We start from the raw sequence: 25,958 nt of genomic DNA, 5'->3' as shown, positions 1-25,958 counted from the left end.
CGGATACTATCTGTCAGCACCTAATTTCGATCCATCGGCTCCGAGGGGGGCAAAATTGTCATTTCCCAATTTATCACCTTTTCTAAAAAAAAAATAAAAAAATAAAAAAAAATTATTTTTAATTAAATTAAATATGTTAAAGAAAAAGAAAAGAAGAAAAAGAAAAAAGAAAAGAGTCGGGCAGGGTCGGGCAGGCCGGGCAACGTTGACCGGCTGCCCGTGACAGCCGGCCCTAATTTAAAAAAAAAAAACAAAAAAAAAACAAATCGGGCAGGTCGGGCAGGGCCGGGCAGCGCTCGCCGGCTGCCCGCGATCCCCGCCGGCCTAGAACTGTCCCCAAATCGCGGTTTTCCGCGATTTTCTCCAAATCGGCTGAAATCTTAACGGAAACGGGGAAGAAATTGCAATTAAATAAACAGAAATGGAATTCGGATAGGGAGGAACAAGACCCATCGAACGAAATCGAAAAATTGGCTCTCGTTTCGGGGAATTTGGAGATCGGAGAATTCGGGGAACCGTCGCCAGAATACCGCAAAAACTCCTCGATTCCAGCCACTTAAACTCCTGTGAGGCCTAGATCGACCACGGCGGAGTGCCGGCGGCGCCCAGAGCTACCTTCCGCGTCCATTCCGGCCGTCGTCGCGGCGTCCAGGGGCGAGAACCGCCGCCCCTAGCCTTGTCGCCGTCGTTGCCCCCAATCCCGGCCGCCCTTTGGCTAACGGGCCTCGGCCCAGTTCTTTTTTTCGCAGGCCCAACCCAAGCCCAGCCAGGCCCAACGCCCAGTCCAGCCCAGCTTCTCTTCCGGGCGGTTTCTCCTTCGGGCGGGCGATCCGATCCTATCCGATCCGACCCGATTGTCCGGCGATTTTTTTTATTTACAGAGAAGCCCCTCAACTTTCCGGATTAGGTAAATTCTCGACTTAGTGGCATGATTAGGGCTCATTTCCTGAATATTATTGCTTGCTTGATTGGATATAATGTGAATTGAGTGTTCTTGGGTCGCGTGGGTGATCGGATTTGTCCCGAACTCGATTTTACGAACTTTCCATTTTGTTACATTTTTGTCCAGAAGACTCATTTTATTTTTTTTAGATCTGCCCCGAACCCTAAAATTTATTTTCAACCAAGTCCCGGTCATTTTATTATTTTTCAATCAGTCCTTGGATTTTTCAGAATTTCTCAAGCGTCCCAAAAGACTTTCCAAGTTGTTTCAGTTTAGTCCCTAGGCCATTTTTCACCCTTTTCAGATCTGCCCCGAATTTCAAAATTTCTTTTCAATCCAGTCCCATTCATTTCACTATTTCCCAATCAGTCCTGGAATTCCCAGAATTTTTCAAGCATCCCAAAAAACTTTCCAAGTTGTTTCAGTTTAGTCCTGGGGCCATTTTTTTATTTCTAGATCAGTCCCGATTTTCAAATTCATTTCAAATAAGCCCTAGGATACTTTCAGTAATTTTTTACACAGTTCCCATTTTTTTGAATTTTCAAATCAGTACCCAATCTTTTAGAATTTTCAGATCAGTCCCCAATTTTTTAGAATTTTCAAATCAGTCCCTGCTCTTTTAAAATCGTTCAATTCAGTCCCCTGGACATTTTCTAAAATATCCTGCCCTTTTCTACTTGGATCACCCACCGACAATGCATGTGCCCCATTTAAATATTTCAATTTTGTAATTATGTGAGCATGTCGGAAATTAGAGTTTATCGGGCGATCAACTAATGGCCATCTCGACGGCTCGAAATCCTTAGATTAAAGCATTCGGCAAGTTTTCTAATTAACCTAAAATTCTACATACGGGATAATCGGGACGTTAAATTTGACTAAATTAAATCACTTGATTTCTTTAGATGGATTGCACGAATTGATTAATAATTTGTAATCGAGTCGACAGTCCAAGAACTGTTAGTCATGCCCTTTTCAAAATTCACAATTTCAAAAGCACCGAGATACGTACAGCGTAATCTTGATTTTCATGCACACACATATTTACCGATTCAAGGGTATGATTACCGGTTCTTGTCCTGCCGTAATCCTAGCGTAGGTTTGTATTTAGAACGGGTTAAAACATAAAAAAACATATTAATCTCAAACTCGGCTTAAATCAAACATGGGCAATAGGCAATTAGAGGGTTAGGTTTTTGGGTTTTAGGTTAAAATACTTTTAATCTGTAAAAAAACCATATTGTCGCGATACAGAATAATCTAAAAACAACCCACACATTCGAGACTTGACTATGGACATCACGTCTGTCGGGTTCGTTTAAATAATGCTGAATGCTACATACCCTATCCATCACCCTTTTGTTTGTTTTAAGGTAGGATTTGTATGCCAATATACCCCGGTTAATAATCAGTTAATTCACGTAAATTCGGTGATAACAAAACCCCATTGATTGTTTAGTTGAGCTTGCTTGTTACATCTTTTGCACTTGATTGTTATGCGGATCGAGCCCGATCCTTTAGGACTCGATTCACACTGGGTCCAACGCCCATAACCGTCGATCACGGGATCCAATACCCCCATATACCGAGTGCGCATTTAATTTAATTTTTGGTCTTTTCCAAACTATACGGTGAGCATGAGTGAAATCATGGCCAAATGCGAACCGATCGGGATTTAGTCATTATAGCTTGTCTTTATTTATTTGAGAGAACAATGTAAGGTTTTATATTATACATATATTCATGTAAAATCCCGGTCGGAGAGTAGATGGTCAGAGTGTTTCTTCGAATTTACGGTGTCAAAACGCGTAAGATGAACGAAACTTAATCATGCGGTAAATAAATAAAATGGCAAGCCTAGCAAGTTAGAGTACCGAAAGGGCGTGTGGGATATAGGTCCACACGTAATAGAACCCCCGAATTCGGAATTTCCGGTTCCGTACAGACCATTGCCTTAACATACTAGGTGTATCCCATACCCCTAGACCCGGGTAACTTGCCGGCCCTCGACCTTCGGGTTGTAAAATGGCAAGTGGCGACTCCTTCTCACGTGCGTCCGTCGCGCGTCCCCGGGAATGTGGACACTCCCAAGCCGTGTTGCATAGGCGCGCGCATGCGTGCCCCGACGAGACGAAATTCGGGTGCGCACAGCTTGGCGACTCCACTGGGGACACTTAAAGGGTTCGGGCTCGTTCCTGCTTGCTTTGTTTGCTTGTTTATTTATCGTTTTTCGCAATTTCCCGCTTATCTACTTTACGCACCTTTATTTCTCGCATGCACATTGCATATCATACTAGTTTCTAGGTACCTATGGGTCGCGTCCCACGACCGGTAATAGGAGCATAGGTTAGATAGGGGTTCGAAGTAGGGGTACGGCGCGCAGTTCGACTGTCGCTTAGGCCTTGAAAAGAATCCCGCTCGATTTCAAGGAATTGACACCCTTGAGTCGGGGGCCCCCATCCCTAGGTAGCACGGTCCTTGTAGTGCCAAAACCATGCATACCGCAGGAGCTCCACGCCATATTCCAACCCGACTTTAGTAACAGTCCATCGAGTCAGCCTGCGCGCCATTTGAGTCATTTTCTGTTTTTGAGAGAGATGTACGTTGTATACATTAAGCTGTGGGCATTCATTTTCTATACCCATGCATCATCTAATTTCAAAATTAGGCGTCATTTGTATTAATTAGTCCTAAATCGGTTTTCCTTTCATCTTGGTAAGAGATGGCGCGCTCGGTCTCCATTCCACACCTCGACAGGATCACGCCACTGTGCGCACTCGAATTTCATCTCGTCGGGCACGCATGCGCGCGCCTAAGCAAACCCGGCTTGGGAGTGTCCACCTTCCCGGGTACGCGCGACGGACGCACGTGAGAAGGAGTCGCCACCTGCCATTTTACGACCCGAAGGTCGAGGGCCGGCAAGTTACCCGGGTCTAGGGGTACGGGGTACACCTAAATTCTAAGGCAATGGTCGTACGGAACCGGAAATTCCGAATTCGGGGGTTCTATTACGTGCGGGCCTATATCCCGCACGCCCTTTTGGTACTCTAGCTTGCTAGGCTTGCCATTTTGTTTATTTATCGCGTGATTTAGAGTTGCGCTCGACTCTCCCGTTTTGATACCGTAAATTCGTTGAAGTGATCAAGTTGGGCCAAGAGTCCGAAAGATGAGTAGGCTTGTGCATCGAGGAATCGGTTCACTATCTTAGCGTTACAGTTCATCGGACCGTGATGGTCGATTCCCTGCGCGAACCGAGACCGCGAGTATTTGAGCTTACTCATCTCTTGGTGATAATAGACCAACTCGACCGATTCGACACTCGGACATCTCGCCCACCAATCGGGGATCCTTACAAGTGAATGATTATACAAATAAAATCCTCGCAATATTCTCTCGAATAATTACAAAGTACAACTGAATAAGTAAATGGATCCCGATCGGTTTGCATTGGGCCAATATTCCGCTCCGGCTCACCGTGTGTTTTGAATGACCGGTAAATGAATTAAGGCAACGCGGGCTCGAAGAGCCGGGGGTCGGGTCCGATCGAACCGACGGTTTGCAGAAAAACGACTTGTTTCCACTGTAACCGTTGGATCGATCGAGCTCCCGGGTGATATCTAGACACGTTTCACTCGCTCAATCCAAATCCGCCTTCCACATAGGCCGTATTCGAAGTGTGACGGTGAATCGAGGCTAGATCCCATTCCGCACTCGGGTTGCACGCGCTCGGTGAGTTAAGAGGCGTTGGACCTCGTGTTCGGTGATTTGGGGCGTTGGACCCCATGTAACACGTGACCTATGGGTTCGAGCCCGAACCGCAATAAATCATCGAAAGCAAGAATAAAACAGAAGAAAACTGATATAACTGACACAATACAGAAAGCAACTGACAACAACTGACAAGTGTCAGTGAATACAAACGAATTGTGTATTAGGCCGAATGTACGTGATTTAATCAGTTATTACCCGTGGTTGATTGGCAAACAATGCATCTAACCTAGGCAAACATAGAAGGCGGGCTAGGATAAGGTTCCAAGCCAATTACATGTGTATGTTTGTTTTATGACTTTTATTCAGTTAAGTGTCACTGCGGTTTCATCGAATTAGCCAAACTCGTGTTTTGACTTTAGATTTGGAATCTATCATTCCGCCTATCCATTACCTAGTGTTTGATTAGGCCGGATGTATGATTAGTCCGTTTCTTTGTGTTTTATAACTGAAATAAAATGTTCCCCACCGAATCTACAATAGGAAGATAGAAACACCGAAAATGGACGGAATGGGCCGTGCGAATGAGACTCGCACCCGGACGGGTTGCCCCTTCCCATCCATAGATCGAGGTGTTTTCGACTTCCTAGCGCCTAGGGTATCGGTGAATCGCGGAATGACGACTATGCCCTTGGATGATAAAATTGCAATGTTCGGGTATAGATTGGAGATCGCGTCATACGAAAGAGTCTAAGGAGGACTCTCGTGCCCCGACTCGGGCCGCCTCAAATTGGGCCCGGACCCGAGTCACGGCACGTGAGTACTCACTAGACATTAATTCCATTCGTGTCACGTGTCTCGGTATTTTGAAATTGTGAATTTTGATGGAAAAGGAGGGCATTCTCATGGTTCCGTAAATCATCGACGCGTTTACAAATTGAGGATTGATTAGCCCAATTATTTAGTCCAAGTGATTTAATTAGCGGAATGATTCGTCCCATTTTCCCGTTTGTGAAAATTATTCATTGGTAGTGATTTCATATAATTATTATGGTTTTTGATAGGAAATTATCCAAGACCGACATACTTATCATTTAGTTATCACATGGCCATCGGGAACAATGTAAAAAAAACATGGATACAATCAATTCCGAGGGACGATTCCAATCGTGTTTTACATGCATAATACGCTTAAACTCAAGAACGAAATCTATTTCAATAAAACAAAAGAAAAATCGACGGGAAAGCGAGAAACGCGGGAATCGGCTCATTTCGGAAAGGGGGAAACCACCTTAGACCCGTGTGGTCCAAGGGGACTCTCGGCCATAATTCTCCAAGGATGGCCGTGAGTCCTCTTGGCTCACACGAGTCAAGGGAGGTTCTCCGGTCCCGATCTAAGCCTATTCCCGCCATGCTAATAAACCTCATGCAACGAACAATGATAATAATACGGGAACCGACAAGTTTCGGGGAAGAGGAGGCCGATCAAGCCCCGGAGGGACCAAGAGAGCCCACGGGTCCCCTCCTTTGGACCTAGGCCGTGGGCTCCCATGGTCTAACCGTGGCTTGAGTGTCTCCCCTACCTCGATTCTAACCCTTTCCCTTCACGGCACGAGCATCATATGGACATGTGAACGTGACATGGTGGACGTGCGTGCATGAAAATGCATGGGGACGTAGATCCGAAGGAAAAGGGCAAGCTTTCATGCATCCGACTTGTTTAAACCACATAAACATCTCATATGAGCAAGCATCGAAGATCCTAACTGCCCTAAGTTGTAGAGGGATGTTACCTAGCCTCGTCGTGCGAGGGAAAGAGTCGGGGAAGTGGCCGTGGGAGTCGCAAGACTCGGCTTGAAGTCACGGATGGGTGACCCGGGTAGAAGACGGCCGCGGCCAGTCGGGGAAAAACAAGTCGGCACGCTTGCTCCGGTCACGGCACGGTGCGAGGTCGGGTTCGTTGGACTCCTAAGAGGCGGATCTACACGAGCATGGGCAGACCAGAGCTTGCCAAGGCCTGAACGAACCCGAAAAAGTTAGAGAAAACTCGGTAATAATGAGGAAAACCCGGTTTGAGAAAAACGGGTGAATGGCGGTTGTGCACGGTTGATCGGCCCTCGGACCGTGACCACCTCTTCATGGGGGAGGATGAGGGTTGTGAGAAACCCTTTGAACGTAATGGCACGACTCGCCGAAGTCGTAGGAAGAAATGGCACGCGTGGAGGGTCGTGTGCGCGCGACTAGGGGTCCCGGGACCCGAACGTTCTTACGGCTGGAACGGGATGTTGGGGACCTCAAATCGAAAATCCAAGCCCGGAAATGGACTTAGGGGGTGGAAACTATGTAGGCTAGGGAGTTTGGTGATTTTTGGCTTAAGTCGGGTCGGGTGGTCACCGGAATATCGGGTGGTTTTCCGGCGGTTTTGGCCGGTTTCGGCCTTGGCAAGGGGTGAACGGAAATGAAGGAGAGGGCTGGAGCTTGAGAGGATTCTTGAGAGAGATTGGCTTGAGAGAGAGTGAGAATGAAGAAGTGATTAAGCTTAATGGTGAAAGGACTTATAAAGGGAAGCTTAATGATGCAATTGAACAAAGTTAAGTGGGGTTAGGGCATGCTTAGGGGGCTGCCGAAATTAGAGGGGCATTGATGAGGGGAAAATGTCATGTTGAGTGTAGGGGAAGGCAAAGGAGGGTGATAAGTGTGATGGATGTGTAAGAGGAAGTGATGGATGTGTAAGAGGTGTAAGAAGATTTGAATTTTGTGGTGGGGGGAAGCTTGAGCCGCCGGCCATAGGGGCAAGCCGTGGCTTATTGCGGCTGAGCCGCGGCTTGAGGGTTTGAGCCGTGGCTTGGGGTTGAGCCGCGGCTTGGTGGCTTGGCTTGGCTGAGCTGTGGGTCCCGTTCGATTGAGAGAAAAGCCGGAAAATGCTTGAAACCCGATTGAGCTTGCATTCGACCTCCGATGTCCAATTAATTTGAAGATTTGGAATGCTTGAACTACGAGAATTTGAACGAGCCCAATATCGCCATGCGTCGTGTGGACGAACGTTCGGGCGACTCGACGCCTCGAGAGTCGGTTTTGCCTCGTTTGGACATTCGGAGTGGAGTTTAGTGCCCCTCGATCCCCGATTGACCTTTGTGCATCCTTGCATTTGCTTTGGCGATCCTTTTGCCCCGTGAGTGATTGTTGGCTCGTCGTCCTCGGTCGGGGACCGTTGGCCCGGGAAGACCTAGGGACTTTGACCGGGGTTTTCTCAGTGTGCCCTGAATGTCTTGAGGTGCTCGAGGATCGTTGTGAGGTGCCTGGAAATCGTTGCGATCTCTGTTTTCCGTGGAAATGCCCCGAAGGTTCGCCGGGAGACGTTCGTACCCACTGAAATGTAGCTCGGGAGACCGAGTCGAGTTCTGGAAGGTTGTCTGAAGCTTGTTCCCCGACCCTGGTGGTCCCTGGATGCCTGTAAGCCCATTTTGAGGGGCCGTTTGCTTATCAGTGGGGCGAACCCCGGGAGCTCTATCAGAAAAGGCGTCCGTGGGGGATCGGGGTGTCCCGGCTTAAGCAGGATGCCCCGGAAATGCGCCCGGACGTGTCATTGGTCACTTTGGCACTGAGAGGGATTTTTGGAGTCCCATATTGGGCACCTTTCGGTGCTTCGGTGACTCGATGATGAATAGTGCCACAGTGTCAGCTCCGTCGTTTCGGGGATTCCTTGTTCGTTTGTTCTTTCGATGGCTTTCCTCCGCTTTTCTCAGTAGACCGTGCTCTTCTCCTATTGCTCATGACCCCCCATGCTCGCCTACTTGTCTCTGATTGCCGGGTGATGAATAGTGTCCCGGGCCTCGGTCGGAAATCCTCGTGTGGGAAGCCGGTAGGCCAAAATGGGGTGCTGATAGCTTGCCCCTCTTTGGTTGCATGCTCGGTTAGAGGATGTAGCCCAAGATCATGAGAGGCACCCTTTTTGGTCCCGGCGACCGCTTCTGTCGTTGTTCTCCGTGGTAGCTTGCCCCTCCTGTCATGAGATAGTAGCATGAGTGGGATTTGGAGGATGTGAAGTAGTAGGTGAAGGGCCGAAGCCCGCGGAAAGCAGTAAAATGGACGCGAAGTCCGTGGACACGAAGTCCGAAAAGCAGTAAATTGTAAGTTTACGAAAAGTAGAGACACGGGTTTATGGGTCCGTGTGGTGCAGGGAGGTAAGAACACGGGCTTATGGGCCCATGCAGCAAAGTAAAGACAGGACTCGGCCCTGCGAAGGGTGAAGATGGGACACGGCCCTGCAGAAAAGTAATGATGGGACTTGGCCCTGCATAAAAGTAATGATGGGACTTGGCCCTGCATAAAAGCGAAGATGGGACTCGGCCCTATAGAAAAGTAAAGACGGGACTCGGCCCTACAGAATAGTGATGACGGGACTCGGCCCTGCAGAAAAATGATGATGGGACTTGGCCCTGCATGAAAGTGAAGATGGTGGGACTTGGCCCTACATAAGAGTGGTGGTGGGACTTGGCCCTGCATAAAAGCAAAGATGGGACTCGGCCCTACATAAAAGTAAAGATGGGGCTCGACCCTGCAGAAGAGTAATGATGGGACTTGACCCTGCATAAAAGTGAAGACGGGACTCGGCCCTGCAGAAAAGTGATGACGGGACTTGGCCCTGCGTGAAAGTAAAGATGGGACTTGGCCCTGCATGAAAGTGAAGACGGGACTCGGCCCTGCATAAAAGTAAAGATGGGGCTCGGCCCTGCAGAAAAATGATGACGGGACTTGGCCTTGCATGAAAGTGAAGACGGGACTCGGCCCTGCAGAAAAGTGATGATGGGACTTGGCCCTGCATGAAAGTGAAGACGGGACTCGGCCTGCCATGGTTCTAGCTGCTTGGCATCTGTGATCCTAACATCATTATCAAGTCATGGGATTACTAGCGATTTGTAAGCACAGGTAAAAGGAAGTGTTTGTGACGCATGCTCTTCTGTTTCGAGTCGCCTGGGCGACCCGTGGAGAGTTTTGATTTGGTGATGTGAATGGGGGTCCCGCTTTCAGAGGCCCCGATGCGAGGCCTCCGGGGCTCCTGTTGGCCTTGCATGGGCATATCGAGACGTTCTCAAAGGTGCCCAAGTGGCTCTATCGGTTGTTCAACGCGCCTGTGAGCTAGGACCTTTCTCATCAAGGTGCCATAGGGCGGCTGTATTTGTAACCCGCATGGGGAATTTTTGTTCAAATTTGGTCAGACCTTGGTCTAGTCATTCCCAGAGTGTTATAACTAGACTCCCGGAAAGAAATGTCTAGGATTTTGGCTTTGTGGTAGCCGATTGAAGGGTGGCTGTGACCTATTTTGGAGTTGTGCAATGACAAAGAGAAAAGAGAAAGCTTGGGGAGCACGTTGCCCCAGGACTGAAAGGATACACGAGTTCACGCCTGCCGTGAGATGTACCCCCATTCTCTTCCGTCCTTCGGTGTTGGCTGTCTTGAACTGTTTGGATTGCGTGCTTGGTCACCCGCTGTGCTTGAAGAAGAATCCGCCTTGGACGGTTGAGCTCGGTAGGAGAGCCGATCGGGGATCGTGTCGGAGTAGACAACCTGGCCATTTCCCTTGGGGATCCCTGGTCCGCGCAGTGTGCGAGAGCCTAGGGTGACTGTTTTGCTTATCTCTCATTTTACTCTCCTTTTGCTACGGTTACCAGCCTCGGGGCCGTACCTCTCAACCTAAAGGGGATGAACTCTCCTTTTACCACGACCGCCCGCCTCGGGATTTTCAGTCGTGCATCTCTTTTGCCCTAACTTTTGCCTAGGTCGCCCCGAGGAGTTTTCGACCTAGCGGGCTCGATTCTTTTGCCTCTCGAGTTTGCAAGGGCGAAGGGTTCGAAGGATTCAACTTCCAAGTGGGTTACGTTCTGTCTCCGTCGAGGAGTTGCGTCTGCTGCTCCCCTTTTTGTCGGGGTTTGTTGATTTCTTCTTCAAATTGGCGGTGCCGGAGTTTTGTTCATTGGCGGGTTTTTCCCGCTTCTTTTCGCTCTATTTTTTTCTTGCAGCTGGGGTCTGTATTGTGCCCCTTGTATTCGTTTGAAACTCCTCGACTTTGCATCACCGAGGCTGCTTTCGTTTACTTCGCCCCATGGAGACTTGATGTACTTTGTTGTCCTAGCCCAATTTTGTAATGGCTGGTTTTCTCAGAAGTCTGATTCTTGTGCACTCGAAAACCGAACTTCGCGTCTTTTGTCCTTGCAAACTTTACAAGTCCTTTCCCCTACTGTCTAAAAAGAAAACAAAATTGCCCCAGGAGTGTGGGTGACCAAGGTTGCTTCGCGTGAATGTTGGACGGGGATGCCCCAGTCTTTGTGATTTGTGTCGGGCGTCTTGTACAATCATCGTCCCCGATCGTGCTTGTGGCTCCAGCATCAGTTGTACGCCGTAGAGGTGTGCCCTCAAAGCCGATAGGCATGTTTGTTTGTCGATTGAGACGGTTGTGCTGAAGGCATACGGTTCATTCAGATGCTTCCGTCGTTAGCTTCATAGGGGGTACCTCCTTGTCGGGCCCTTCCCTACTGAAGTACAGGAAGAAAGACCCGATAGGAGTTCTCGAGGAGGTGTGAACCCGCGCATCGCTCTTCGCCCGCGACCGGCGTGTCCCTGTGAAGGATGACAAAGAGGATGATGCATTAGGCGATTATGAGGTGGAATATGCGGTAAGAAATGTAAGGTGGACCCATGGGAAATTCCTTCGTCCGGCGCGCGACCCATGGGGTGCCGCACGTGGAGAACACTCAATTCCGGGAGTGTTGTCATCGCCACCCTAGAGTAGGCCAGACTGTGTTCGTGAGCCGTATAGGTGTACTTTCCCCAATTGCGGGTTGGCATGCGCAGCCGTCTTAAGGAGGGCCGGAGGAGCCGAGTTCCATGAGGACAAACAAATCGAACAAATCCGACAAAACCAATAGGGCGTCCCGAGAACTGTCCTAATGCCCTTTTCTTGTCCGGAGTCCGCTTGGGAATGCATTTAGATAAATGTAAAGAGAGAGTTTAAGGAGGAGTATGTTTTTGCAAGGCGCATGGTTCTCCGTCTATTGGTTAGTATCCACTGCGGTGGGTGGGGTCGGCGTCTCAAAAGCGCAGCTCGGAATACACAAGTCGCTGTGTCGGTTGGCTGCGCTTGAGTAGAACCTAGCAATGAAAATAATTCTTTTCAGCAGGCAAAAGTGCTTGAAATAAATGAGGAGAAAGAATATACAGGTGCGACGATTTCAAAACATGCGAAGGTATTTTCATTAAGATCGGCATTCGAGTTACAACAAAAGTCCCTCTTCCGCTGTGCGGCTCATAGTTTCGACCGCGCGCAGGGAACGCTTTTCGTAGGTAGTTTCATGGGGAAATCAACCCTTCCTCTTCGGCGTTGTCCTTGCCCCTAGGGTAAATACCAATCAGATCGATAGCCGCGTCAGAGCTTGATCCATGGTCGGGGAGAGGGTTAGCCTGGACATTCGGTGGCTTGACTTCATTGAAAGAGAGTCGGTTCTTCTCAATCATCTCCTGTAATTTGCCCCGGAGGGTGTAACATTCGTCCGTAGTGTGCCCCGGAGCGCCCATATGGTATTCACAACGGAGATTCTGATCCTGATTCGCGGGATTGAACTGAGGATGAGGGGCCACGGGTCTAATTTCCTTAGCTGCCAGAAGTTGGCGATAGACTTGTGACTGGGGAACCAGTAAAGGCGGGTATTGCGGACGCGGCCTAGCCTGCCCTCCTTGTCGGGGTTGCAAGTTTGGGGCTTGTTAAGCCGTTGGTGGAGCTCCTAAAGCTAGGGGCCCATTTGGAGATGCCCAATGAGGGGTAGACGTGTAATTGTGACCGTGTGGTTGCGGGGCCCGTGTCGGAGGGTAAGCCGGTGGCGCCGAGTAATTAATCGGCAGGGCCGGGTATTGCTGCTGGTACGGCATGGGCATTTGGTGTCCAAGGTTGACGGCATTAACGGACGCGTCTCTGCCCTTTTTGTTACCCGTTGGTGATGGCCAGTAGCGGCATTCTTTGATGACTGCTCCTCCTTTCCGGTCGGTCCTTCTATCTTCCCAAGCTTGATGCCCATGTCAAGTTTCTTCCCAGCGTCGATCAGACTGGAGAATGAGGAAGTGTGGGCCAACAAATGCGAATAATACACTCCTCTTAGCGTGGAGTGGAACAGTTGGATCTGTTGCGCCTCGCTGATTGGAGGGATGTGCTTTGCTGCTTGGGTCCGCCACTTGGTAGCATACTCCTCAAACTTTTGGCCCCGCGCCATTTCTTTCGTGCTTAGCTCCAAAAGGGTGGGAGGCGTTTCTGCGCAATACCGGTACTGGTCGATGAACTTCCGAGAGAGGTCCTCCCACGTCGGGATGTCTTCGGCCTTCAGCGACATGAACCAATCGAGGGCCGATCCTGACAGGCTATCCTGGAAGGAGTGGATGGCAAATTCCTCGTATTCCCAATACTGCAGCATCTTCCCTCGGTAATGGCGGAGGTGGTGGCGTGGATCCGTTGTGCCTTCATAGGTCTTGAACTCTGGAACCTTGAACTTCGGGGGTAGGCGCATGCCCGGGAATAGGCTACAGTCGCCATAGCGGGCGTCGGGATGAACATCGTTCGCTTGCAGGGCCCGTATCGTTTCCTCCATTCGCTTCAACCTACGCTCCTATTCGGCGTCGGCCTCGGGGAAGAAGTACGTCGGTGAGGCGAATTGGGCCGCATGGGTCGGTGTGCCCGGTTCGTGGAAGGTGGTGTTTATGGGAGGCGGTGCCTGGTAGGAGAGGCCGGTGTGAGGCTGTAGAGACGGAAAGGGAGGGAGCTCCGTGGCTTGAAAGTGAGTTGGAGCGGGTGCGTTGGACGTCGGGAAAATCGTCGGCGGAGGTATTGTGTAGGCCATAGCCGGAGCCGGTATGGAGACGGGCGGAGGTGCGGACAGAATGTGTTCCGAGGATAGGAAGGCTGCCAGTGGAAGAGGGACGGCCGTAGGGGCCGGCGGTGGCGGATATGGGCCGGTGACATGATGAGCCATGGACGTGTGCAATGTTGGCGGCGGGGGTGCCTCCATATTCTCCGGGGCCTGAGTCGGCGGAATCCAGGGAGTCGGCTCAGTCATTGGCCCTTGTCCCGGCGGAGGTGTGGAACTTGAGGAGGCCCGGTTGGGTCCTCTAAGCAGGGCGAGCAGCTCTGCCATGTTAGTGGCCATTTCGTTGACCGTGCCCTCGAGGGCCGCAATGCGGGCTTGGTCATCGGTGGCGGCGGAGGTTGGTGAAACCAAGGGCTGAGGCGCCCCCGAAGACGCCGGGGGCGGGGGATGTGTTGGATGAGTGCCGGAGTACACCGGGAGTACGCCTGCAGGAGTGAAAGGCGGTGGAGCGTGCGTTTGCGGTGGTGGAGAGAGAGTCGGGACTGAGGGGTTGCCTCTTCGGGAATATCGACATGATCCCCTTCCGCCATCCTGAGACGCTGACGAGTCAGGTAACGGTGCCACGCCAGTTGCGATCACCTAGATTCCAAGAATGTGTAAGGACAGACACCAATATCTCAAATGATAAGTGCGGAATTAAGTAAGATGAGGAAATGTATGAGATGCATGAGTTTTCAAACACTAATGTCATTACATTGATTAGCTCCAAGTTCCATGATTTTACAAAATAGAACATTCGGAAGAAAAGAAAGGAACATAAACGTAAAGCCGACATCCCTTTGCGCTCGGTGGCCGCTCGAAAGTGGCGTGGGTCCGAGAGAGGGCAAAAATGAGTATGCCTACTAATCCTAAGGATGGGCGAGGTTGCACGCCCTCTTGTGCACTCGATCCAACTCCGCGTCCAAGCGGGCCATCTCCCGGTCTAAGTGTGCGACCCGGGCGCGTGCTCGAGTCAACTGTGTCTGAACCTCCCTGTAGTCCGCGACCTCTGCGCGGGAGTCAACAAGCTCGCAACGGAGCCTATCCTGTTCCTCCCTGACGGCCCGTAGCTCCGCGTGCATGGCCGCTTGGATAGAACTCTCGACTTCGGGGGCGAGGGTGGATGTAGCGCGGGGAGTCGGGGCGGCCTGAGGCCGTTGTGGTGGTGTCGATCCTTGCGGGTAGAACCGGGCCACGTATGCTGAGGTGGCAGAAAATGCTCGCTCCTCGTCGGTGGGGGTGCTCGGGGAAGTACAGGCGCTGTATGGTGCTAGCATCCCGCTGACGGTGGATCTCCCGAATCTGTGAGAATCTATCGGGGGCCGTGGACGTGGAGTCGGCCCATTGGATGTGGAAAGGTAAGCGGTCCACCTCGACGGGAATGTCTTGTAGGCCGCCGAGTTGTCTGATTACCCGGCCGGGAAATATGAGGGTGCTCCCCAAATGGCTGAGGAGGGGAACTCCCATGATTCCGGGACATCCCGTGATCATAGGGCCGCTGGGATTCCATCGGGCGACCCAAAGGAACCGTGAGGGCGTCAGCTCGCGCCAAAAGCGCCTCCATTCCGAGAAGCTGTGCTCGGGAGGTGGGATGACTGGCGCCAAGCGTTCGATCAGCGAGCGCTCGTCGGCGATGTAGGAGAACGGATGTGACGAGCAGAACGGGCGGATATGAGCTAGAAGCCAAATCTGTAGTAAGTGCGGGGATCCTCTCATCCTTCCGCACCGAACCTCCCTAACATAGTCAAGAGACCGAACGATCTCGGCTAACAAAGCCTCCACATAACTATGGCCTCCCACCGCTTGGAGGACGACTTGGGCTATAGCCCCGTCGATGAGGTTCGGCGAGTACGGGAACAGGAGGGTGCCAAAGACCAAGAGCAGGAATCCATGGCAAGCATCGCGCTGATAGGAAGCCGTAGTAGGCGTCATTGCGCGGAGGAGTGTCCAATCAGAGAGCCACGCAATCCTGATGCCTTGATCCCACCTCTGATGAAGCTCCTCGTGGATATCTTGAGCGGGTATGGGAGAAGAGTGGAGAGTTGACCCTGGACGGTTGTGAACGGGTTGGGTCTGAATATGCCTTGGGTCGTGGGTGTGGGCCTCTGGATGAGTTGTGTACTCCTCGATCGTAGGAGCTAACTCTGTCCCCTGGAAGTTGAATACTGCGCGCTCGGGATCCCAAAATTCGGTGGCAGTCCTCAAGAAGATCCAGTCTACCGGAGTCTCGGTGAGCATGACCACATCTCCGATGATGTCCTGGATGAATGCGTGGTCCACCGGCCGGAGAGTCCTCCAGATGCGCATGATGTCTTGCCTTGGCGGCGTGATTGCTTCGAGCCTAAGACCGGGAGCCAGGTGGTCCATCCTTACCTAGATGGAGGAGATGCCGGCTTAACGCTTTTAGAATTAAATCAATGTAATGTCCTAAGTCTTTTTCGAAAGGATGTATGCAGTGTGGAAAGATAAACTATAGTTGTGTTCTTTCCAGTATACATCGCTCTTTCTTACAACAAAAATGCCCGTCCTAAAAAAAAACTACAGGCCGACTCAAGGACTCGACTTTGGGTCGGTTGACGGCATGGAGGTAAAATTGGTCCAGCATGACGGTCCCTGTGTATGCATGGTTTTCGGTGCTACTGGGAGAACCACTAACTAGGGATGGGGGCTCCCGACTCAAGGGTGTGAATTCCTTGAAATCGAGCGAGGATCTTTGGGGGCCGGTTCGGTGGCATAGCCGACTCGATCCGTTCCCTTACTCGGAACCTCTGACTAACCTAGCTTCCTATATTGGTGCCCGTGGGATGTCGGACAAGGTACCTAAGAAGCTAGTATGATGTGCAATGCATGTGCGGAAAATAAAAGTGCGTAAAATAAATAAGCGGGAAAGGCGGAAAGCGGTAAATAAACAAGCAAGCAAGCAAACGGGATTAAGCCCGAACCCTCTAGATGTCCCCAGCGGAGTCGCCAAGCTGTGCGCACCCGAATTTCATCTCGTCGGGGCACGCATGCGCGCGCCTAAGCAAAAGCGGCTTGGGAGTGTCCACCTTCCCATGGACGCGCGACGGACGCACGTGAGAAGGAGTCACCACCTGCCATTTTAAGACCCGAAGGTCGAGGGCCGGCAAGTTACCCGGGTCTAGGGGTACGGGGTACACCTAAATTCTAAGGCAATGGTCGTACGGAACCGGAAATTCCGAATTCGGGGGTTCTATTACGTGCGGGCCTATATCCCGCACGCCCTTTTGGTACTTTAGCTTGCTAGGCTTGCCATTTTGTTTATTTACCGCGTGATTTAGAGTTGCGCTCGACTCTCCCGTTTTGACACCGTAAATTCATTGAAGTGATCAAGTTAGGCCAAGAGTCCGAAAGATGAGTAGGCTTGTGCATCGAGGAATCGGTTCACTATCTTAGCGTTACAGTTCATCGGACCGTGATGGTCGATTCCCTGCGCAAACCGAGACCGCGAGTATTTGAGCTTACTCATCTCTTGGTAATAATAGACCAACTCGACCGATTCGACACTCGGACCTCTCGCCCACCAATCGGGGATCCTTACAAGTGAATGATTATACAAATAAAATCCTCGCAATATTCTCTCGAATAATTACAAAGTACAACTGAATAAGTAAATGGATCCCGATCGGTTTGCATTGGGCCAATATTCCGCTCCGGCTCACCGTGTGTTTTGAATGACCGGTAAACGAATTAAGGCAACGCGGGCTCGAAGAGCCGGGGGTCGGGTCCGATCGAACCAACGGTTTGCAGAAAAACGACTTGTTTCCACTGTAACCGTTGGATCGATCGAGCTCCCGGGTGATATCTAGACACGTTTCACGCGCTCAATCCAAATCCGCTTTCCACATAGGCCGTATTCGGAGTGTGACGGTGAATCGAGGATAGATCCCATTCCGCACTCGGGTTGCACGCGCTCGGTGAGTTAAGAGTCGTTGGACCTCGTGTTCGGTGATTTGGGGCGTTGGACCCCATGTAACACGTGACCTATGGGTTCGGGCCCGAACCGCAATAAATCATCGAAAGCAAGAATAAAACAGAAGAAAACTGATATAACTGACATAATACAGAAAGCAACTGACAACAACTGACAAGTGTCAGTGAATACAAACGAATTGTGTATTAGGCCGAATGTACGTGATTGAATCAGTTATTACCCGTGGTTGATTGGCAAACAATGCATCTAACCTAGGCAAACATAGAAGGCGGGCTAGGATAAGGTTCCAAGCCAATTACATGTGTATGCCAAACTTGTTTTATGGACTATCATTTATCCATTACCTAGTGTTTGATTAGGCCGGATGTATGATTAGTCCGTTTCTTTGTGTTTTATAACTGAAATAAAATGTTCCCCACCGAATCTACAATAGGAAAATAGAAACATCGAAAATGGACGGAATGGGCCGTGCGAATGAGACTCGCACCCGGACGGGTTGCCCCTTCCCATCCATAGATCGAGGGTGTTTTCGACTTCCTAGCGCCTAGGGTATCGGTGAATCGCGGAATGACGACTATGCCCTTGGATGATAAAATTGCAATGTTCGGGTATAGATTGGAGATCGCGTCATACGAAAGAGTCTAAGGAGGACTCTCGTGCCCCGACTCGGGCCGCCTCAAATTGGGCCCGGACCCGAGTCACGGCACGTGAGTACTCACTAGACATTAATTCCATTCGTGTCACGTGTCTCGGTATTTTGAAATTGTGAATTTTGATGGAAAAGGGCATTCTCGTGGTTCCGTAAATCATCGACGCGTTTACAAATTGAGGATTGATTAGCCCAATTATTTAGTCCAAGTGATTTAATTAGCGGAATGATTCGTCCCATTTTCCCTTTTGTGAAAATTATTCATTGGTAGTGATTTCATATAATTATTATGGTTTTTGATAGGAAATTATCCAAGACCGACATACTTATCATTTAGTTATCACATGGCCATCGGGAACAATGTAAAAAAACATGGATACAATCAATTCCGAGGGACGATTCCGATCGTGTCTTACATGCATAATACGCTTAAACTCAAGAACGAAATCTATTTCAATAAAACAAAAGAAAAATCGACGGGAAAGCGAGAAACGCGGGAACCGGCTCATTTCGGAAAGGGGGAAACCACCTTAGACCCGTGTGGTCCAAGGGGACTCTCGGCCATAATTCTCCAAGGATGGCCGTGAGTCCTCTTGGCTCACACGAGTCAAGGGAGGTTCTCCGGTCCCGATCTAAGCCTATTCCCACCATGCTAATAAACCTCATGCAACGAACAATGATAATAATACGAGAACCGACAAGTTTCGGGGAAGAGGAGGCCGATCAAGCCCCGGAGGGACCAAGAGAGCCCACGGGTCCCCTCCTTTGGACCTAGGCCGTGGGCTCCCATGGTCTACCCGTGGCTTGAGTGTCTCCCCTACCTCGATTCTAACCCTTTCCCTTCACGGCACGAGCATCATATGGACATGTGAACGTGACATGGTGGACGTGCGTGCATGAAAAATGCATGGGGACGTAGATCCGAAGGAAAAGGGCAAGCTTTCATGCATCCGACTTGTTTAAACCACATAAACATCTCATATGAGCAAGCATCGAAGATCCTAACTTCCCTAAGTTGTAGAGGGATGTTACCTAGCCTCGTCGTGCGAGGGAAAGAGTCGGGGAAGTGGCCGTGGGAGTCGCAAGACTCGGCTTGAAGTCACGGATGGGTGACCCGGGTAGAAGACGGCCGCGGCCAGTCGTGGAAAAACAAGTCGGCACGCTTGCTCCGGTCACGGCACGGTGCGAGGTCGGGTTCGTTGGACTCCTAAGAGGCGGATCTACACGAGCATGGGCAGACCCAAGCTCGCCAAGGCCTGAACGAACCCGAAAAAGTGAGAGAAAACTCGGTAATAATGAGGATAACCCGGTTTGAGAAAAACGGGTGAATGGCGGTTGTGCACGGTTGATCGGCCCTCGGACCGTGACCACCTCTTCACGGGGGAGGGTGAGGGTTGTGAGGAACCCTTTGAACGTAATGGCACGACTCGCTGAAGTCGTGGGAAGAAATGGCATGCGTGGAGGGTCGTGTGCGCGCGACTAGGGGTCCCGAACGTTCTTACGGCTGGAACGGGATGTTGGGGACCTCAAATCGAAAATCCAAGCCCGGAAATGGACTTAGGGGGTGGAAAATATGTAGGCTAGGGAGTTTGGTGATTTTTGGCTTAAGTCGGGTCGGGTGGTCACCGGAATACCGGGTGGTTTTCCGGCGGTTTTGGCCGGTTTCGGCCTTGGCAAGGGGTGAACGGAAATGAAGGAGAGGGCTGGAGCTTGAGAGGATTCTTGAGAGAGATTGGCTTGAGAGAGAGTGAGAATGAAGAAGTGATTAAGCTTAATGGTGAAAGGACTTATAAAGGGAAGCTTAATGATGCAATGAACAAAGTTAAGTGGGGTTAGGGCATGCTTAGGGGGCTGCCGAAATTAGAGGGGCATTGATGAGGGAAAATGTCATGTTGAGTGTAGGGGAAGGCAAAGGAGGGTGATAGGTGTGATGGATGTGTAAGAGGAAGTGATGGATGTGTAAGAGGCGTAAGAAGATTTGAATTTTGTGGTGGGGGGAAGCTTGAGCCGCCGGCCATAGGGGCAAGCAGTGGCTTATTGCGGCTGAGCCGCGGCTTGAGGGTTTGAGCCGTGGCTTGGGGTTGAGCCGCGGCTTGGTGGCTTGGCTTGGCTGAGCTGTGGGTCCCGTTCGATTGAGAGAAAAGCCGGAAAATGCTTGAAACCCGATTGAGCTTGCATCCGACCTCCGATGTCCAATTAATTTGAAGATTTGGAATGCTTGAACTACGAGAATTTGAACGAGCCCAATATCGCCATGCGTCGTGTGGACGAACGTTCGGGCGACTCGACGCCTCGAGAGTCGGTTTTGCCTCGTTTGAACATTCGGAGTGGAGTTTAGTGCCCCTCGATCCCCGATTGACCTTTGTGCATCCTTGCATTTGCTTTGGCGATCCTTTTGCCCCGTGAGTGATTGTTGGCTCGTCCTCCTCGGTCGGGGACCGTTGGCCCGGGAAGACCTAGGGACTTTGACCGGGGTTTTCTCAGTGTGCCTGAATGTCTTGAGTGCTCGGGGATCGTTGTGAGGTGCCCGAAAATCGTTGCGATCTCTGTTTTCCGTGGAAATGCCCCGAAGGTTCGCCGGGAGACGTTCGTACCCACTGAAACGTAGCTCGGGAGACCGAGTCGAGTTCCGGAAGGTTGTCTGAAGCTTGTTCCCCGGCCCTGGTGGTCCCTGGATGCCTGTAAGCCCGTTTTGAAGGGTCGTTTGCTTGTTAGTGGGGCGAACCCCGGGAGCTCTGTCAGAAAAGGCGTCCGTGGGGGATCGGGGTGTCTCGGCTTAAGCAGGATGTCCCGGAAATGCGCCCGAACGTGTCATTGGTCACTTTGGCACTGAGAGGGATTTTTGGAGTCCCATATTGGGCACCTTTCGGTGCTTCGGTGACTCGATGATGAATAGTGCCACAGTGTCAGCTCCGTCGTTTCGGGGATTCCTTGTTCGTTCATTCTTCCGATGGCTTTCCTCCGCTTTTCTCAGTAGACCGTGCTCTTCTCCTATTGCTCATGACCCCCCATGCTCGCCTACTTGTCTCTGATTGCCGGGTGATGAATAGTGTCCCGGGCCTCGGTCGGAAATCCTCTTGTGGGAAGCCGGTGGGCCAAAATGGGGTGCTGACAGCCACCACTCGAGGAAATCAGTCACATCTGGGCTCATCTACATCATGTCAACCGCGATTACATCAGTACCTTTGTTGGGAATATACCAATGCTAGCCATGTGCCGAGTGGATTGAAACTTCTTGGGAGCAGCGGTGACATTTTGGGACCCAGTCCACGCCGTTTTCAACATCCAAGGGACCGAGCTCACACCTACCATTGAGGAATATCGCACTCTCGTCGGAAGAATTGCAGCCACCCGCGGCATTGTGGAACCTAACTTCCACACCACCCGACTTGTTTTGGTATCGCGTCTACTTGGGGTGCAAAGGTCTCAGCTACAAGCCGAACTTGCATATTCCGGTGGCACAGAGATAGTCACCGCGAAACTACTCCGTTTTATTGAAATACGAACGCGCGAGGTTCAAGGGGATCTTTTACAAAAGAATTTTTGTCATGCAATCTTATTCTTAATTTTCGGGACTCTATTATTCCCTCGCTCGGCCGGTCACATTGACGCAGCCTTAGCTAGCGTTGTCCTCCAAGTGGTTGGAGGCCGCGAATACGAGGTGGCCTGTTGGTCGAGACCATACGGTCCTTGATCGCGTTACAAGAAAGACCGATCGAAGGTTGAGAGGGTCCCCAATCCTTTTGCAAATTTGGCTCCAAAGCCATGCAAAACCCCTTCGGCCTTGTTCGTCCGGTTATGTTTTCACACGTTCGGAGTCTATCATTTCGCGGTTACTACCTCTGTTGTGTGTGGAGGAACGCAAGGTCTCCGAGTGGATCAAAATTTTTCGCGAAATAGCACCAAAGGGCTTTAAATGGCGCGCCGCGTGGATGCCACCCGGACCCATGACTCTTAAATGTCCTGATTTTAACAGAGTACCACTCGTGAGCCATGCGGGGTCCACCACCTATTTTCCGGCGCGAGTAGTGAGGCAGTTAGGTGGCTTACAGACAGTTCCCAAAGGTACGGCGCGAACCGAGTTTGAACATACTTGGCGGGAGGACCAGACGTCCATAGATCGCCTAAGTGAAATCGAACGGGTTATGACCGCGTGGCGGACTACTGTCATCGAACATCTTTACTTCCCCGAGCACCCGACCCAAGATGAACGGGACTTTCAAGCCACGGAGGAATATATCCTCTGCTTTTATCGATGGGGTCCGTCAGAGAATGACGATTTCACAGATTCCCCTCTGGTAGAAAGTAGCACATCATCCGGGGCACCGGTACCGGACATGACCATCCAAGCCGAGCTTGCCAATCTCAAGGCTGAAAGGGATCGCCTCCGCCGAGAGATCGCCGAGAAGAATGAGCAGCTGGGCGATCAGCACCAACTACAGAAGGAACTTGCCCAGACCCGCGCCCAACTCCAGAGGCGTGACCAGGAGTTGGGGCAAGCGAACGCTGCTTTGGAAAGGGCCAGGAAGAGGGCCCGTGTAGGTCCACGCACATCCTAGGATAGACACCTCAACCAGGCCCTCACCGGTGCTTTCCATGGTGACGGTCGCTTGCACCTCGGGCACGTTGGAAGACCGACTTAGGACTATCTTTTCAAAATTTGTATTGCACTTTGAACCATTCAGAGTTAATATGAATGACAGCATTAGTTTTTGAAAATTCATGCATCTCATGCATCTCATGCATTTCTTCTTTTATTCACTGCTTTGCATGTTATTTTAGAGATAATTTCTTACATTAAACTCACGCACTTATGGAATCCAGGTGTTAACAACTGGCGGCACCTCATCGATATCCCACTCGTTTCCAGCGAAGAATGGCAGAAGAAAATCAATTAGCTATCTTTGAGGAGGATACGCCTATCACCCCAATTCATTCTCAAGCACCGACTATGCATGCGCCACCACCACACGTGTCTCCTGCAGGGGTGCCACCAGCACATCGGGGAGCTTCCCCGACTCATCTTCCGCCACCTATATCCTCGGGCCCACACCCGGCATAATCAGGAGGGCAGTCATCTTCCGCAGCTGATGATCGTGCACGTATTGTAGTACTTGAGAGCACGGTCAATCAACTGGCTGCCGCCATGGCCACCAATATGGCCGAGCTCATGGCCCTACTCAAAGGCCCAAATCGCGCTTCTTCGAGCTTCACCCCACCTTCTGGGTACGGGCCAGCGGTCGATCCAAGCCCATGGGCCCAGCCGACCTTCATCCCCGATAATGGAGATACGTCTGCCCCAACGATAGTGAACGCGTCGGCGGCCCATCCGGTTAACAATCTTCCAGCATCACCTGCTTCAGCGACAATGTTGGAACCACCTACGCTCGTACCTCCACCGATCTCCACATCAGTCCCGGTTCCGGTCTCTGTGTCGGTCCCAGCTCCGACTTCCGCTGTCCCACCGCCGATCATATTCCTGCCTACAACTGCCCAGGCTCCTGCTCACACTACTGAACCTCCCCCGTACCAAGCTCCACAACCCCATATCGGCCTTTCTTACCAAGCTCCACCTCCCATAAATATAGCCTACTCTGAACCGGGCATGCCGAACCACGCGGCCCTTAGAGCTCCACCCACAAATTTTCTCCCGGAAACGGGGACTGAATAGGAACATAGATTGAAGAAGTTGGAAGAGAATATCCGAGCCCTACAATCAGGCGGCTCCCGCCTCGATGCCAGCGACGGCGATTGGAGTCTTTTCCCAAGCATGCAGCTACCCCCAAAGATTAAGGGGCCTGAATTCCAGAGGTACTACGGCACGACCGACCCTCGTCACCATCTCCGTCACTACAGGGGAAAAATGTTGCAGTACTGGGACTACGAAGAGTTCGTCATCCATACGTTCCAGGATAGTTTGGCAGGAGCGACTCTGGATTGGTACATGTCACTGAAAGCTGCGGATATTCCCATGTGGGCAGACCTCTCAAGCAAATTCATCGACCAGTACAGGTACTGTGCGGAGACACCCCCGACTCTGTTGGAGCTCAGCACGATGGAGATGACCGATGACCAGGGCTTCGAGGGTTATGTAGTGAAGTGGCGGGCTAGAGCGGCGAAGCACGTCCCTCCGATCAGTGAGGCACATCAGATCCAATTATTCCACTCCACTCTTAAAGGGGCCTACTACCTGCACTTGTTGGCCCACACGTCTTCATTCTCCAACCTTATCGACGCCGGAAAGAAGCTTGACATCGGCATTAAGCTCGGCAAGATAGAAGGTCTGGCCGAGAAAAAGGAAGGAGAGTCCTCGAAGAGGGCCGCCACCGGGACAGCGGGAAACAGAAGAGGGAAAGACACGTCCGTCAATGCTGTCAACTCAGGGCGCCAGGCCCCCCAACAATATTCCATAAGCTACACGCCCGCACCACCGGCCACTCAAGCGTATGCCCCACCTTCGGTGCATTATCAACAACAACCCCCAACGCAGCAAGCTTACTATTCCGCTCCGCCGGCTTCCTTTCCGTCGCCGGTCCCGCAGCAATACGCCCATAATTATGCCCCTGCTCCTCCTTCGATTCAACAAAGTAGGCCCCCGACTTCGAGAACTCCTCAGCCGGTGCAACGGGCTCCGGCTCCGCAGGACCAACAGGGCATCGCAACACAAACGGGGCGTAAACAGTTCACACCTCTGCCGGCTCCACTCTCCCACATATACCGGCAACTCCTCGCTGGTAACAAGATCCGATCAATAGCACCTAACCCGGATTTCGACCCAACCATCCAAAATCAGAGTCGGCGCTGCGAGTACTATCAGGGCGCACTCGGTCACACCATCGACAATTGTTGGAAACTACGGGAGAGGATCCAACAGATGATTGATGACAAGCAATTCACGTTCAACGCCGTCAAACCCCCGAACGTGCAATCAAATCCTCTTCCCGATCACGGGTCAAGCTTGGGACCTAGCATTAACATGATCGGTATTTGCGCTATAGGGGAGTACGAGACCGGACAGGAGGCACCGGCCCCGTTTGTGATCGAATATGTTCCTGCAGAAACTGGTGTAGGGTACGCAGGGTTCGATGCCACGCCCGCCCCATTCGTGATAGAAGTCCCCGCACGAGAGCCATATCAAGATAGCAAGGTCCCGTGGACCTACGAAGGAAGTGTTGGGAACCTCGAGAGTCAATTTAGCGTCATGGGCGTGACGCGCTCGGGTCGAGTTTATGAAAATCCGAAGGTCGCAAACAAAGGGAAAGCCTTGGCAATGCCCGAAGTCGCCCCGGAAGCCTCGTCCATTCCCTAGAAGAAGGTGACTGAAGAAGAAGCTGAGGCCTTCATGAAGATAATTAAGGCGAGCGAGTATAAGGTGGAAGAGCAAATGGCCAAGTCTCCGGCCCATATTTTGTTACTCGCCCTCCTCTTGGGTTCAGAGCCACATCGTGAAGCGCTTCTGAGGGTCCTGACAGCAGCGCAAATCCCTAAAAAAATGGCTCCGGAGCGGATTGAAGAGACTATCAGTTCGATCTTCTCCAACAACATTTCATTCTTAGATGATGAACTTCCCTCAGAAGGGTGGGCACACTCGCGGGCACTACACATTGTCTGCAAGTGCAATAACTTTATCATCGGTCGGGTCATGATCGACAATGGCTCGGCACTCAATGTTTGCCGGTTTCCACGCTGAAGCAGATGAACGTGGACTTTAACCGCATCCGTCCGAGCAAGACTGCGGTTCGAGCCTTCGACGGCTCGCGGAGGGAAGTAAATGGAGAGATCGACCTGGTGATCGAGGTGGGTCCCTGCTCATTCGCT

The 25,958-nt window shown here is 51.3% G+C and overlaps 2 protein-coding genes across 2 annotated transcripts in view; one reads left to right on the top strand and one right to left on the bottom strand.

Moving 5' to 3' along the window:
* LOC116204795 (uncharacterized protein KIAA1522-like) overlaps positions 1–23,615 on the bottom strand; it is a 41,258-nt gene extending 17,643 nt beyond the window's left edge. Inside the window, exons 1-3 of the mRNA XM_031537098.1 lie at positions 23,409–23,615; positions 13,571–14,139; positions 12,634–12,748 (exon numbers count right to left, since the gene is read on the bottom strand). Coding sequence (XP_031392958.1) covers positions 12,634–12,748; positions 13,571–14,139; positions 23,409–23,615 — 891 coding nt within the window. The remainder of the gene's footprint in view (positions 1–12,633; positions 12,749–13,570; positions 14,140–23,408) is intronic.
* A 295-nt stretch (positions 23,616–23,910) lies between these two features.
* On the top strand, positions 23,911–25,449 carry LOC116204790. The gene has a single exon (XM_031537085.1). The coding sequence runs from the start codon at positions 23,911–23,913 to the stop codon at positions 25,447–25,449; it is 1,539 nt and encodes a 512-aa protein (XP_031392945.1).
* The last annotated feature ends 509 nt before the right edge of the window (positions 25,450–25,958 follow it).

The sequence above is a fragment of the Punica granatum genome, chromosome 1 (assembly GCF_007655135.1).
Source record: "Punica granatum isolate Tunisia-2019 chromosome 1, ASM765513v2, whole genome shotgun sequence".
NCBI lineage: Eukaryota > Viridiplantae > Streptophyta > Magnoliopsida > Myrtales > Lythraceae > Punica > Punica granatum.
Note: the sequence above shows the minus strand (reverse complement) of the source record. Positions and strands in the feature narration are given on the sequence as shown.

Bases quoted from the DNA above. Each gene is read 5' to 3' on its own strand.
- LOC116204790 (XM_031537085.1), top strand. From the start codon at position 23,911: ATGCAGCTACCCCCAAAGATTAAGGGGCCTGAATTCCAGAGGTACTAC.